The 16,201-nt window shown below is 44.2% G+C and overlaps 1 protein-coding gene across 4 annotated transcripts in view; it reads left to right on the top strand.

The window, feature by feature from the left end:
- The window catches only part of CSNK1A1 (casein kinase 1 alpha 1), a 1,314,414-nt gene that overhangs the window by 1,034,106 nt on the left and 264,107 nt on the right, over positions 1-16,201 (top strand). For all 4 annotated transcript variants that reach the window (XM_044067738.1, XM_044067739.1, XM_044067736.1 and 1 more), the window contains one exon: positions 9,506-9,580. In XM_044067738.1, the coding sequence (XP_043923673.1) occupies positions 9,506-9,580 (75 nt within the window). The remainder of the gene's footprint in view (positions 1-9,505; positions 9,581-16,201) is intronic.

Raw genomic sequence — 16,201 nt, forward strand, 5'->3', positions numbered from 1 at the left:
ACATTGGCTACTCATGTTGTTTAGTACCAGGTCCAGGATATTTTCACCTGTCGTGGGGTTGTGGACCAACTGATCCAGTGCTTTGGCATTGATAATCTCTGGTTGCTCATGTTTGGGCTAGAGTAGGTCTTACGCTCTATGGTTGGGTAGTCAGTCACCCAGGATCAGAGTACAGGTCCAGATAGGTGGAGTTGGTGTGCTGAGTCATGGATGTTCATCGTGCATACAGCTGCAGTCATAACAGATGGGTTTTCCTGCCGTCAGGCGGGTCCTCGGTCGGCCGAATTCCAAAGTCTAGGTCCAGCGTCGGATGTAGTCGCTTCTTCCCTGACGTCAGTGCGACAGGGTATAAGAACCAGCCAACGCCATTTTCCCAGTCTTTCTTGCCACTCGGTGCCCGAAGCAGAAGCAGTTCGCAAGTGCCGGTCGGCCAGCTCCTGAGATTACGAATATTTCTCAACCGAAGACTTCTTGAAAGCTAAGTACCCCTTTGGGGAAACTTTTCTTGCCTCAGACCGATGTCAGACAAAGTTAATAATTGCATTTCATGTGGGAAGCAAATACCGCATAAGGATTTCCATTCCCTCTGCATTCCTTGCTTAGGCCCAGACCACGACGTCTCGGCCTGTCGTTTTTGTGCTACATTCAACAGACGCACTTTTAAGCGTCGTGCGGAGTTCGCCCAACACTATTTTGGCAAAAAGTTTAATTACATTATGTCGTCGGATACTCCAACTCCAGTTTTGAGTAAAAGACGCAAAGATAAGGACAGACATACGAGGTCCGCGACTTCTACCGACACCACGCTAAAGCCGACTACAGGTGCTCCGGTTCTCAGCGAGGAGCCTACGCAGCCCCTGACTACCGATGACACTTCATTAGCAGTGTCTTCTGTGCCCGAGGTCGCAGGCTCTTCGGCCCACACACAGACTACAGATACCGAAGCCACTCTTGGCGGGGAAACTCAGAGTTTAGACAGGCCTGCCACCTCTCAAGGTGTCTTCAGGCCGCCGCCTTCTTTTTCCATTAAGGCTTTCACTAAATCTAAAGCAGCCATGCATACTAAAAGACAAGCTCCACAGGGCCCCTCTCAAGGCCCCATGCCTAAAAAGCAGATGCTCAAAATGGCTGAGGATTTGATTACTCTTATCAGGGGTTCTCAACCCCCCTCGGACAAAAGGCCCAGAGTGGAGGAAGAATACCCCTCCTCGGACCAGGCCTCCATTACCTCAGAACATTCTGAGGACCAGGAACATTCATACTCCCCTTTTGAAGATTCTGATGCAGAGGAGTCCATTCCCTCTGTCTCCCCCCCTGAGGATTACTCTTTTGGGGAAACCTTGCATACCTTGAGGGAACACTTCCACTGGGAAGGCCAAGAGTACTCAGACTCCAAGAAAAGGCTCAGGGATTTCCTCTGCTCCCTCAGCACAGGCCTCTGGCTATACCTCCTGTCTTAGACATACTAGATGATGTGTATTCAGAGGCCAGCCTTAACCCAGATTCTTTACCTCCAGCTCCAATCAAGCCTGACAGGTATTACCGGGTTCCTGATTCACACCCAATTTTTATACAAAAGCCATGCGGCTGACCCAGAAACTATTTCACAGGGTCCCAAGGGAATTAAGGCCTCCACTGCCAAAAATCCATTACCTTCAGAGAGAGATTCCAGAGCTTTAGAAAGGTGGGGGAAAAAGGTATACACCTCGGCCACCCTAACCATGAGGGCATTAAACTGTCCGTTCCATATGTTAAAGTATCAACAGTTTTTGTTATCTCAGTTGAAAAGCAAAATGTCACAACCTGAACAACCAGACTTGAAGGAGTTGCAGGATTTGTTGCATAGTGCAGAGCAAGTGGGTAAACATACCTTGCAATGTGGTTTTATATGCTTTAGAGGCCTCATGTAGAGCTGCTGTTACAGGATCATGTCATACGTAGACATGCTTGGCTCAAAGAGCAAACCTTACCAGATCATGTCAAAGCTAAATTACTAGATGCACCTCTTCAAAAAGATGTATTGTTTGGTGTTAAAGCTGAGGAGGTATTAAAGAAAATGGAGGAAAAGGCAAAATCAATGCAAACAGTGAAAGATTTCCTACAGGTACAACCTCCCGTTTCAGTAGAAATTGGCCTTCAAAAAATTGGTCCTTTCCAGCCACGGACAGACCTCAGAGGTAGATACAGGCGCCCGAGGGGTAGAGGGCAATCTGAAGGATCATTTAGAGACAGACAATGGCAAGCACCTACACCAAGAGGTGGTGAGGATAGTTCACAGCCATTCAGAAAGCAGAACCAATGACTTTCCCCTTTGCATGCCAAGCAAGGCTCAAATGGCAGCACCTTTAGGCAGAAAACTGGCATTATTTTCGAAAAATTGGCATATTGTCACAAAAGACAAATGGATCCTGGACATTATAGACAGAGGCTACAGATTCCACTTTCACACCCTTCCAAAAATGAGAGGCATGCCAAACCTGCCACACAATCAAAGGGCAGAGGCACAAAAACAAATTTCAGATCTCATGGACATGAAAGCTATTCAAGAGGTACCTGCACAAGAACAGGGTCAAGGTTTTTATTCCAGACTATTCCTGGTACCAAGGAAGGGCAAAGATTGGAGACCTATTTTGGACCTATCCATCCTAAACACATATTTACTCATACCAAAATTCAAGATGCTCACATTACAGCAGCTTCTTCCCATGCTGGGCAAGGAGTCTTGGCTGGTAACATTGGACCTCAAGGAGGCATGCATGTCCCAATCAGACAAGATTGCAGAAGATACCTCAGATTTCTTGCAGGTTCAACCCATTATCAATTCTCTGCATTGCCCTTTGGCTTATCTACTGCACCCAGAGTGCTCACGAAATGCCTGGCATCAGTAATTGCCTTCTGCAGACTTCAAGGGATACAAATATACCCATATTTGGACGACTGCCTGATCCAAGCGGACAGCAAACACATTCTTCTGAAACACCTGGCGTTTGTAATAATGTTGTTGAATTCTCTGGGATACACAGTCAACAAAAAGAAATCAAGACTAATACCCTCCCAAACAATAATTTTCCTGGGTGCCAGCTTGGATACAAACACCCAGATGGCTTACCTCACGCCAGAGAAACAAGGGCAACTAACTCAATACTTCGGAAAACTGGCAACCTTCACCAGGCTGACTGCAAGGAAAATCCTGCAGGCTCTGGGATTCATGGCATCTTGCATCCTGCTAATCCCATGTGCAAAGCTGCATATGAGGAAACTTCAATGGTACCTAAAAAACTTGTGGTCTCAACACAGCCACAGTTTGGAAACAATTATACCACTGATTCCATGTCTTCAAAAGGAATTTCTGTGGTGGGCTCAAGCATGCCAAAGAAACATAGGTCTCCCATTCTGCAAGCCTCAAGCAAATCAAGTCATCACAACAGACGCCTCGGACTACGCCTGGGGGGCGCACATGACAGATCGGTGCATTCAGGGCAAATGGTCACAAAAAGAAAAGCACCTACACGTCAAGTCAAAAGGAAATGCTAGCAGTAATAAATGCTATTATGGCTTTCAAAGACCTACTGCATCCAGGCCAGCTATTGATAAGGACAGACAACACCACAGTGATGTGGTACATAAACAAACAGGGAGGAACCCATTCATATCCCCTATGCAGGCTAGCCATGTCTCTTTGGAACATGGCTCTGGAATTACAAATCCAACTTCAAGCACAGTTCCTGCCAGGCAAGGAAACACGCTGGCAGACAACCTGAGCAGAAATATGACAGATCCACACGAATGGAAGTTGCATCCTCAAGTTTTTACAAAGATAATTCAAGCATGGGGAAGGCCAGACATAGATCTCTTTGCCACCCACAGAAATTACCAATTGACAAAATTCTGCTCAAGGACCTTTCATCCACAGGCCTGGAAAGTGGACGCACTCTCTTTCAGTTGGACAACATTGACAGTTTATGCCTTTCCACCTCTTCCTCTGCTGCCCAAAGTTCTATTAAAAGCCAGAGCAGACGAACCAAAGATTCTCATTGCTCCAGACTGGCCAAGACAACACTGGTACCCTCCTGAGGAGCCTGACGCATTCCCCACCATGGATCCTGCCTCTAATGCCTCTTCTACTGACTCAGCACAACTTCAAATCTCTTCACAGTCAGCTGAAAACACTCAATCTAGCCGCATGGAGGATTCCTTAAATTCACAACAGACCCTACTCTCCAAGGAAGTGCAGGATGTCATTTTGGAGGCCAGAAGGCCTTCTACTAGAAAAGCCTACTCCGCAAAATGGAAACGGTTTTGTGCCTGGAATCAGAAAAAGGGTCAGAATCCTGGAGTACTGAATTTACTTCAAATATTACAGTACCTAGCTGAGATGCTGAGCAGTGGACTTTCATTCTCCTCCATCAAAATCCATGCCTCAGCCATTTCTGCAGAGTACAACACTGATCCTCCTTTATTCTCTCACCCTCTCTTAAGACAGTTCCTCAGAGGGGCTAAGAATATAAAACCCCCAAGGAAGCAGCCAGTACCTGCTTGGGACCTCAATTTCATTCTAGAAAAACTGACCCTGCCTCCTTTTGAGCCAGCTGCTTCAACAGAACTGCAATATTTGTCATGGAAAACAGCCTTCCTTCTGGCTATCACCTCAGCACGCAGGGTTTCGGAACTACAAGCCCTCATGGCTGTGCAGCCTTTCATCATTTTCCATCAGGACAGAGTTTCCTTACGAACCAATCCTTCCTTTATGCCAAAGGTAGTATCCAGGGTAGCCTTGAATCAGGCTGTCCACTTACCTAACTTTTACCCTAATCCACAAAACAAAGGGGAGAGACTGCTACATTCCTTGGACATTCACAGACAGCTCCGTTATTATTTGGACAGAACAAAGCCTTTCAGAAAATCAGAGCAACTCTTTGTGTCCTATGCTACAGGTGCTCAAGGGAAGCCTATTTCCAAACAGACAATCTCAAAATGGATAGCCCACTGCATACGCTTTTGTTACTCTTTTCATGGTAAAACTGTACCTACAGGCATCAGATCTCACTCCACAAGGGCCACAGCTACCTCTGCAGCTTTCCTCAGGGGGGTTCCTACCAAAGATATTTTGGAAGCAGCCACTTGGAGTTCTGTACATACTTTCTCCAAGCACTATCACCTACCATTATACTCCAAATCTAGAGCGGGCTTTGCCACTGCAGTCTTGCAGGGCATCCTGGCCCCTCCTAGTTCCACTTAGTGCCTACCACCCCTTTATTAGCTTTGGGATTCTACCCATCTGTTATGACTGCAGCTGTATGCACGATGAACATAGTACAGTTTTGTACTTACCATAAATGTAGATGTTCGAGTACTAATACAGCTGCAGTCCAGGTTTCCCTCCCTTCTTCCCCTTTTGGGACAGGCCTAAAGGCTAACACCTCCTCATACAACCTCATTGGGGTATTCTTTTATGGTGCATTTGCTTGCAACTACTGTTTTTTGGATTATATTGCATTGCATTATTACATAAATTTAGGTTTTGCCTTCCTTCTGGGGGCACCTGACATCTGGGGCAAGAAAAACTGAAGAAAATGGCGTTGGCTGGTTCTTTTATACCCCTGTCGCACTGACGTCAGGGAAGAAGCGACGACATCCGACACCGGACCTAGACTTTGGAATTCGGCCGACCGAGGACCCGCCTGACGGCAGGAAAACCCATCTGTTATGACTGCAAGCTGTATTAGCACTCTAACATCTACATTTATGGTAGGTACAAAACTGTACTTTGTCTGTAGCTAGCTATGATTTGAATAGGTGCTTTGTCAACAGTTAACGCACTTGGATTGTCTCCTATGCATCATACTGTTTGACCAGCCTGGAGATTTGTATGTCTTTATTGAAACTCCACCTCCTTTGGCTTTGTAGCCTTCTGTTTGGGGTCTGAAAGTATGGTAGAATGAGTAACCTGGTAAGGTTGGGGTGCTCTCTGCAGCTTTGAGCCAGGTTTCAGTGACTGCACAATTGTCAGCATCCTCCAGGGCGTGGAATGCTTGCAGTGAATCCAGTTTCATGCTAAAACTCCTAGTGTTTAGCAGCATGACCTTTAAATTTTGTTTAGAAGAACTTTTCACATTGGTAATTTTTTCCTTTGACTTTGCCTAAAAAAGATACTGTGGGAGAGGCAAGAGCCTTTGCCTGAAGCCCAGAGGAGACAGATGAAGGCCATCTCTGACAAAGCATCTTGGTCTGTCAGTCATGTCCTCCCTGGCTGCCAGGTACTTGATCCCCTTGGAATGACACCAGAAACTAAGCCACTTGTTAAAAAGGTCAGTCATTTTCTGTTTGTATTGAGGCGCATCATTCTTGTTGATGGTAGGATTGCCACTCAAGGCTAGGGAAAGTCTGCCTGTGACGCTTATTCAGTGTCATTCATGTCTCTGTTCATATAGTCCAGTGAGGCATGTCTCAAGTCATTCACACCAATATGGGCTATGACAGAGTCATAACAGTACCTTTTATTAAGAAACTTGAGTGCATGCTTGATATGGAGGATTCTTAGCACCTGACAAGCAACTTACTGTGACTTTCTCCTTGTCTAGGCTGGTGAGGGGCACATCTGTGTGTCTCACGATACTCTCCTATGACTAGTATATTGGGTTTGTGGCTGGGCCTTAGAGGCTGAGAGAGACAGGCCTGTGTACTATGTGTGGTGCTTGGTGCTGTGGGTTGTGATATATGTGTGTGTGTGTGTGTGTTTGGTTGTGCTTCAGAGGGGTCTCTTGTTTAGGTGTGTTTTTGTTGAGAACCTCCGCATATTTAGGAGCGTGTTGTACAGGTGTGGGTGGTGGCAGAGGTGTGGTGTTTGTGCAGACGGTTTACTAAACGACATTGAAATGAGCGACCATTCATATGTCCTTGTGTAATCAACTCCATGCATATTAATTAGGTCATATGATCGACAAGGAAATGTCAAATGCATGAATTTGATGTTGATGTCTAATTTCGACATCATAGTGATCCTGTAAGCCCTTGGAGACTTGAACGAGAAGTGGAAACCATATTAACACATTTTAAATACAGTCTTGCTATTTTCTTTTATTTTACACAACTCTGAGCATGCGACTAAACTGGACCTACATCACAAGTGACACTTGAACTCAGTTTTATTGTTATTTCCTTATGATATAGCTTTGTCCATCTCTCTCACTGTGTCTGTATAAGAAGAGTAATATAACAGATAAAAGCAGCGTGTGCTGCTTAATCTTGCTTAGATCTGCTATTTTTGTTCATACAATACTCAGTGTTTGAAATTCATTGCTCTATGTATTGTTCTCTGTTTATAGCTCCCCTTCTGACTTCTGCTTACCAATGTGTCCCACTAACCATGACACAACTCCCAAACCTACTTCAATAGCCCTCTACTCATGCAGCTGTTTGCTACTTGGCTGGAAGAATTTTTGACCAGAACTGTCCTCTCTCCCTGAAAGAACATTGTTTTGTTATGTTGTGGTGTGCACAGTGCTGTTTCTGGGCTATGTTAAATGAGCAGTGTCACATTATCAATGTTCTTAAATGCGACAGCACTGTTTTTACGCATTTCTAAACGGTCAACATTGTTAACTTCAAAAAATTGTGTTCGAACATCTATTTTTCGATTATATGACTGTCATGTAAGTAAATTTCAACTTTTTGATAGTAAACCTGTTAAGACAACCTTCTCGGTGCCAGATGTACTAGCTTGTGATTGAGGCAGCAAAGATTCTAGGTTCTTAATGTAATTGCATATTTCACATAATGTGTTCATAGGTGGCAGCAATGTTATCTGATCAGTCTCCCTTCTGGGTATTTATCCTCCTCAAGGACTTTGCCACACTTGCTGGTGATATTGTGAAAGGTGGTGGTACCTCCTCTCTGCTGCTCTCTCTTATGGTTGATACCCTTTGACTCAGTGTTTTGGACCTCGAACTGGGCATAAAATTCATTGAAATCGTGCGGTGAAAACTGGCTGTCAGTAGTCATCACTCTGCCTTCGTCTCTGTAGCCTATGATGTTTTCCAGGCCTTGTCACATGCACCTTGTATCAGCAGCTTGCGACTAATTTTCCTTTGCTGCTCAGATAGCTCTGCGCAAATCCTATCTAGATTTTTTATACTTGCTGATATTGCCTGATGCGTATGCCTTGGAATGGGCATGAAATGCAGAGTGAACCTCTGAGGTAATCCATGGTTTACTATTTGGATATGTCATGATGTCTTTATGGGGCACAGTGAGGTCAATGCATGTGCCTTTGTAGCTGAAAACTACTGAACTGTATTCCTCCAGATCAGCAGTACCATCCTCCTTCATAGCAGCAGTCTTAAAAATGTCATACTGAGTAGATTGAAAACAATCCTGAAGCTTTTGTTCAGATTCCTCTGTCCACACCTTAACACTTTTTCTTACAGTGGGAGCTTGTTTGAGGAACTGTCTATATGCTGGTAGAGAAATACAGAAATGGTGAGCAGGTTGACCAAAATGAGGGTGAGGTGCCGCCTTGTATGCCCCCTTCACATTAGTGTACACATGGTACAGCCTTGTATGCCCCCGTCACGTTACTGTACACATAGTACAGCCTTGTATGCTCCCTTCACATTACTGTAAACATGTTCCAGTACAGCTTTCTTCCATGTAGGGAAGGTAATGTATTGCTGGGATGCTGGCATCACAGACCACTATAAACACTGCATTGAGATGCTTATTTTCTTGTGCACTTACAGCTTCATACAACATTCCCAGTGCAGCCGAGCATTTAGCTTGTGGAGAGATATAAACACAGCTGTAAATTCTCTGTGTTTGGAAGGGTTTGCATACACACTATTACAGTTAAGGAGTATTTCAAGTCAGTGTGTGGAGGTCCAGGAATGCTGGCATCCAAGGTAGCAGCTCCACTAAAGAGGCCTCTGTAGCTAAAATACAGGGCAGCCACTTCTGACCCTCCTCCTGGATGCCTTATTCTGCTTTTAGTAACCGATTAAGATGTTGGGCCATCCCATCTGTTTCTTGAAATAGCAGGATTTTTTTGTCCGCAAACAGTTTTTAATTGGTGTGTTTGTTGTAGGTGGACCATGGTTAATAGGATAGACTGATGGGGTGGGATACACAGTGCACTTAAATCCTTGCACAGGGTTGCTTTCTGAATACCAGAGTGTGTGTGCTGTGCATGTGTGAGTAAGTGAGGCTTCTATAAAGCCGAAAAGGGCACCAGAGGTGCTTCATCTATTGCAGAGCGATCTCTTTGACATGGGTAAGTATTTGTATGCTTTTTCCTTAGGTTTTGGTATTGTGTTTCTATGCAAGAAATCATTTTTTAAACAGATTTTTATTTTAGTTTTGAACATGCCAGTCTTTCATGTGCACGAACTGGACGAGTGGTGCATTGAAAACTAGGCCTCATTAGATGAAGTTTGTTGATGCCCAATTGCTTTGAATTGTGCAATTTAACCTGTATTGAACAATGTTTCTTTTCATTTTACATGTTCCACAGGCTGCTACAAAAAAACAAAAGTATGAAAAGATCAGTGAGAAGAAAATGTCTACCCCTGTTGAAATTTTGTGTAAGGTAGGGTAACTTGCCTCGTGTCTTGCACTGTGTTTTCAGTGAAAGTGTTATGATGTGATTGAAGCTATTAAATCAAAATTCATCAAGCGCAGTTTGTGTGTAGGGTATACCTACCATTACCCTATAATGTCTGAGGTCACCACATCACATGGAGCTGCTGTTATTTATGTTAAATCTGTATGTTGTTTAACTATGCTAATAATACTCTGATTATTCCCTCAAAATGTTGTGCTGCTGTTTTGACCAAATAACCTGCCTTTCTTGTTATTTCAGCATTATTTTTGTAGTCTTTTGCCTTCCTTTTTATGGTTCCTTTTCCATGTTTGAGTCCGTCTTTGATGTTAATCTTCGTGCATCGTTGCATTGGTAATCCATACCCATTCCTTTCTTGAAAGGAGAATAGTGTTCGTTGTACATAGAGCTCCTGTCAACTAGGTGTCAGCACTCCAATGTGCATCTGGATTCTGGACTTCCTTATTGAAAGGCCACAAACAGTATATGCAGGAAAGAGCACCTCAAATAGTATCATCTTGAGCACGGGGGTACCCCAAGGCTGTGTTCTGAGCCCTCTTCTATTCACTCTGCTAACATACAACTGCGCTGCCAAGTATAGCTCTAATCATGTATTCAAGTTCGCAGATGATACCACAGTTCTGTGCCTCATCAGCAGTGAGGAGGAAACAGCCTATAGAGAGGAGGTGAGACAACTGATAACTTGGTGTGATAATCAAGACCAGGGAGGTAATTGTGGATTTCAGAAGAAACCATAAAAAACATTCCCCACTCAGTCAATGGGGAAACATCGGAGAGGGTTAAAAAGCACCAAGTTTCTTAAGGTGCACATCCTGGGAAAATTTGTCTTGGTCTGTAAAATCAAATGCCATTGTCAAGAAAACACAGCAGTGCCTACACTTTCTGCAAAGGTTGAAAAGAGCAAGTCTGCCAGCCCCAGTTCTCTCAGCCTTCTACAGGGGCAGAATTGAGAGCATCCTGACAAACAGTTTTACATCTTGGTATGGCAACGGTTCTACCACAGACCGCAAGTCCCTTCAAAGAGTGGTGAAGCCAGCAGAAAAGATTGCCAGGTCCACTCCACCATCTATTCGAGACTTGTACCAGTCTCGTCTCAAAAGAGCCAGGAGAGTAATCATGGACTGCACACCCCTACGTATGGGACTGTTCCTGCACCTAACATCTGGAGGTGTTATCGTAGCATACGTTGCAAATCGGCCAGATTCAGCAGAAGCTTCTATCTGGCCATCAGGCTACTGAACTCCAATAGCAACTTACATCTTGCTTGACATCAGGAACAGTAGGTAATATGACAAGTGAGAAACATATTTGTGTGCACTAACCTTAAAAGGTCTTAAATACACTGTGGAATTAATTTAACAAGAGTATAATCGTATTTCTGTGCAATATTTGCTGATGCTAAAACAGCATCTTGTGCAATAAGTAACAGCTGTGAAATTTTTGTGCAATAAATAGTGTTTCCTTAGACTAGTGACAACAGAATCCTGTGCAATAAGAAGTAGCTGTGAAATTCTGTGCAATAAATACCATGTCTCGTTAGCTTAGTAAATCTGTTGATTATATAAAAACAGTAAATGTTGAGTCGTAGGAATGTGTAAATGTAGTAAAGTGAATTGTATATGATGTTTACACATAGAGCCTGGAGTAGTGTAATTTCGTTCAGTTGGACTTGTAGTGTCTGAATCGCAGTAAAGTTTACTTTGACTATTATACTCCCAACACTGGGGACATAGACTACTTTTGCACCTTTATGATGTGAGAAACATGCTAAAAATGTTTAAGCACCTTTCAGCAGTTTTGAGCTGCAGTATGGTGCTAGAACATATAAACTGTGGTCACTACATAGCAGCTGGAAACTGAAAGAGTATTAAAAGCTATAATATATATTGGACTGCCACACTTTGTGTGTTAAAGCTGTTTATAAAATATGATATTCCTTGCATCTGGCCAGTGCCTGTGAGGCAGCAGTAAGTGCTGTACAGCTTTTAAAGCTGTAGAACAATTCCCTCCCTCATGATGTTCTTCGTGTTTCACTGTTGCAGTCATTACATTTGGGTAGTCCTGCTGGCAGGTTGCCCTCAGTCGGCCTGAATTCCAAAGTCTTGGGTCCTGCGTCGGCTGATGTCGCCCCTTCCCTGACGTCAGGTCGTCAGGGGTATAAAAGAAGCAGCCGATGCCATTTTCTTCGAGTCTTCCTTGCCGTGCGGTGCCCAAAGCAGCAGCAGTTCGCAAGTGCCGGTCGGCCGACTACTGAGATTTTCGTGTTCGAATTTCAGATCTAAAGTCTTCAATAAAGCTAAGTACCCCGTTGGGGAAACCTTTTTCTTGCTCCAGACTGATGTCAGAAAAAGTAAATAATTGTATTTCTTGTGGAAAGCAAATACCTCATAAGGACTTTCATTCTTACTGTATTCTTTGCCTAGGCCCTGATCACAACGTTTCTAGTTGTCGGTTTTGTGCTAGATTTAACCAACACACTATTAAGCGTCAGTATGATTTTGCTTTAAACTATTTTGGACGCCGGTTTAATTATCCAGAAATGTCGTCGGATAGCCATCCGACTACCGGAGTTCACAAAAAACACAAAGAAAAGGAGAGAGATAAACAACCGAGGCCCAAAACCTATGACAAAGCTTCTCCTAAGCCAGTCGCCGGTTCTCAGTGAGGCGCTTTCGCAGCCCCTGATGCCCGCTACTGACTCCCATGTGAAGTCAGCCATGCCGCTGGACATTCAAGGTATTGGAGCCTCGGATACTATTCCCTCAGATGGGTCCGGAGCCGCTGAGCAGGCACCGGCTTCTGAGGGTGTATTCAGACCTAAGCATCTTTACATTAAACCGACTTCAGCTTCAAAGGCAAAGACTAAAGCAAAGAAACAAACTCAAGAGCCACGTGGACAGGCCTCTATGCCCAAAAAACAGATGCTCAAAATGGCCAAAGACTTTATTACCTTGATCAGGGGTTCCCATCCCCCTCCTGATGAGAGGCATAGGCAAGAGACTGACTATGAATCTTCAGATCAGGTTTCTATTTCTTCTGATTCCTCTTCTGACCAGGAATATTCTCTTCCCCCCCTATGAGGATTCTGATGATGAAGAATCTATACCTTCAGCTTCTCCTCCAGAGGACTATTCTTTTGGGGAAACCTTGCATACCATGAGGGAGCATTTCCACTGGGAGAGCCAAGATTTTTCAGAATCTAAAAAGAGGCTTAGAGATTTCCTTTTACTAACTCAACACAGGCCTCTAGCCATTCCACCTGTGTTAGACATTGTAGATGTGTTTTCGGAGTGTAGTCTTACCCCTGATTCCTTACCCTCCAGCTCCTGTTAAACCTGATAGATATTACAGGGTTCCGGACTCTCATAAATTCCTTTTTAAAAACCCTGCTGCAGACCTAGAGACTATTTCACAGGGTCCCAAAGGAGTAAAGGCTTCAGCTGCAAAAAACCCTACCCCCTCTGACAGAGATTTTAGGGAACTGGATAGATGGGGGGAAAAAGGTTTACACATCTGCTACCTTGGCTACAAGGGCCTTAAACTGTTTCATATATTCAAATATCAGCAACATGTCATGGCATTGCTTAAACAGAAAATGGTAAACTCTGAATGTGCAGAAAACAAGGAAATGCAGGATTTATTGCATGCAGCTGAACAAGTTGGAAAGCATACTTTGCAATGTGGTTTTGATTCTTTGGAGGCCTCCTGCAGGGCCGCAGTTATGGGTTCTGTAATTAGGAGTCATGCTTGGTTAAAGGAACAAAATCTGCCTGATCATGTGAAAGTTAAATTATTAGATGCACTTTACAGCATGATACTTTGTTTGGTGTTAAGGCAGAAGAGGTGTTAGAAAATGGAGGACAAAGCTAAATCTATGCAAACTGTCAAAGATTTTTTACAAGTACAGCCACCTAGGTTTAGTAGACACTGGCCTACAAAGAATTGGTCCTTTCCTGTGTCAGACAAACCTCAAAGGGGCAGATCCAGACACCCTAGAGGCAGTCCCTAGGCACAAGGTTCATACAGGTCAGAGCAATGGGGTGCTTCTACCTCCAAAGTTGGAGAAGTCAAATCACAACCTTACAGGAAACTGTCCCAATGACTTCCCCCTGCCTGCACCAAGCACTTATCTCCTGGCAGCACCCTTAGGGGGAAAATTAGCACTTTTTTCTCAAAATTGGCACATTATAACCCAGGACAAGTGGGTTCTAAACATAGTGTCACAAGGCTACAAGTGCCATTTCCATACCCTGCCAAAGGCAAACAGCTGGTCAGATCTGCCAAAAAATCAATGGGCAGAGGCACAAAAACAAGTCTCATCCCTCATGGACATGGGGGCCATTCAACAAGTACCAGAGCAAGAGCAGGGACAAGGATTTTACTCAAGACTGTTCTTGGTACCCAGAAAGGACAAGGCCTGAAGACCAATACTGGACCTATCTACTCTGAACACATACCTGGATGTACCAAAATGCAAAATGTTAACTTTGCAGCAGCTTCTGCCCATGCTGGGCAAGAATGCTTGGCTTGTGACTTTAGACCTAAAAGAGGCATACCTGCATGTCCCAATCAGACAATCATGCAGAAGATACCTCGGATTCAAGGCTGGCTCAATGCATTACCAGTTCTCTGCACTGCCCTTTGTAAAGACCCTGGGCACAGTAGATAAGCCAAAGTGCCTGGCACCAGTAATTGCATTTTGCAGACAAAGAGGAATACAAATGTATCCTTAATTGGATGACTGTCTAATTCAAACAGAGAACAAGGACATTCTTCTACAGCATCTGGCATTTGTGAAAAGACTTATAACATGCCTAGGGTACACAGTCAACGAAAAGAAATCAAATCTAGTACCCTCTCAAGAGATAATATTCCTGGGTGCAAGCTTAAATACGACTGCCCAGATGGCTTATTTCACACCAGACAAACAAAGGCAACTGACTACCTGTTTCAAGATGTTGGCAACAAAGGCCCAGTTATCTGCAAGAAAAATTCTGCAGGCTGTGGGCTTCATGGCATCCTGCATCCTACTAATTCCATATGCAAGACTACATATGAGGAAACTTCAATGGTACCTAAAAAAGTGTTTGGACTCAACATTGCCACAGCCTGGAGACAATGATTACTCTCATTCCCTGCCTGCAACAGGAGTTTCGATGGTGGGCGAAGGCTTGTCACCAGGACAAGGGACAGCCATTCACATTACCCCCAGTAAGGCAGACACTAACAACGGATGCATCAGATTATGCCTGGGGGGCCCACATGGCAGGAAGATGCATTCAGGACACATGGTCCTCAAACCAACTGCATCTACATATCAATCAAAAAGAGATGCTAGCTGTTCAAAATGCCCTGACAGCCTTCAAGGACCTACTTCATCCCGGACAACTACTGATAAAGACAGACAATACCACGGTCAAGTGATATATAAACAAGCAGGGGGGCACACATTCTTTACCCCCTTTGCAGACTAGCCATGACTTTGTGGGACACAGCATTGACTTACCAAGTACATCTGCAGGCACAATTCCTGCCAGGAAAGGAAAATACTCTGGCAGACAAACTAAGCAGAAACCTCATGGATCCCCATGAGTGGCAGCTGGATCCACAAGTCTTCAGCTTGATAACAAGGAAATGGGGATGCCCGGACATAGATCTATATGCCTCCCCTCACAACTACCAACTAAAAAGATTCTGCACAAGGATTTGTCACAGACAAGCATGGAAAATGGACGCCCTATCTTTAAGCTGGAAAAACCTATCAGTATATGCCCTTCCTCCACTGCCACTCCTTCCCAAGGTACTCCTAAAGGTCAAACAGGAGAAGCCAAAGATGATACTGATTGCCCCAGACTGGCACCACCAGTATTGGTATCCAATCCTAAGGAATTCGTCTCAATGCCCAGCTTGGACCTTCCCTCAAATACCCCATCTACTGTCCCAGCAAAACAGTCAGATCCTGCACAGCCAACTCAGGAGTTTAAACCTGGCAGCATGGCGGATAATGTAATCATACAAAACACACCTCTCAGTAAAGCTGTGATGGATGTCATTTTGGAAGCCAGAAGGCCTATTACTAGAAAATCTTATGCTGGAAAATGGAAGAGATTCTGTGCTTGGAACCAGACACAAGGAACTGATACAGCTGTACCAAATGGTCCTCAGATTTTGCAATACTTAACTGAGATGCTGGACAAAGGCCTATCTTTTTCATCAATTAAAATTCATGCCTCTGCCATTTTGGCTCATTACAATACAGAAGCACCAATCTTTTCTCATTCTTTATTAAAGTAGTACCTCAGAGGAGCCAGAAATTTAAGGCCTCCAAGGAGATACCTGCATGGGACCTCAACTGTGTCTTGGAAAAACTCACCCTGCCTCCTTTTGAGCCAGCTGCTACTGCTGATATAAAGTTTTTATCTTGGAAAACAGCTCTGCTCCTAGCAGTAACTTCTGCAAGACGAGTTTCAGAGCTACAGGCACTCATGGCTGTGGAACCTTTTTATCATGTTTTATCCAGACAGGGTTTCTCTGAGGACAAACCCGACATTTATGCCTAAAGTGGTGTCCAGTGTGGCTCTTAACCAA

This window comes from Protopterus annectens, chromosome 3.part1 (genome assembly GCF_019279795.1).
Source record: "Protopterus annectens isolate FY-2018-M chromosome 3.part1, PAN1.0, whole genome shotgun sequence".
NCBI classification, from domain to species: Eukaryota; Metazoa; Chordata; order Ceratodontiformes; family Protopteridae; genus Protopterus; species Protopterus annectens.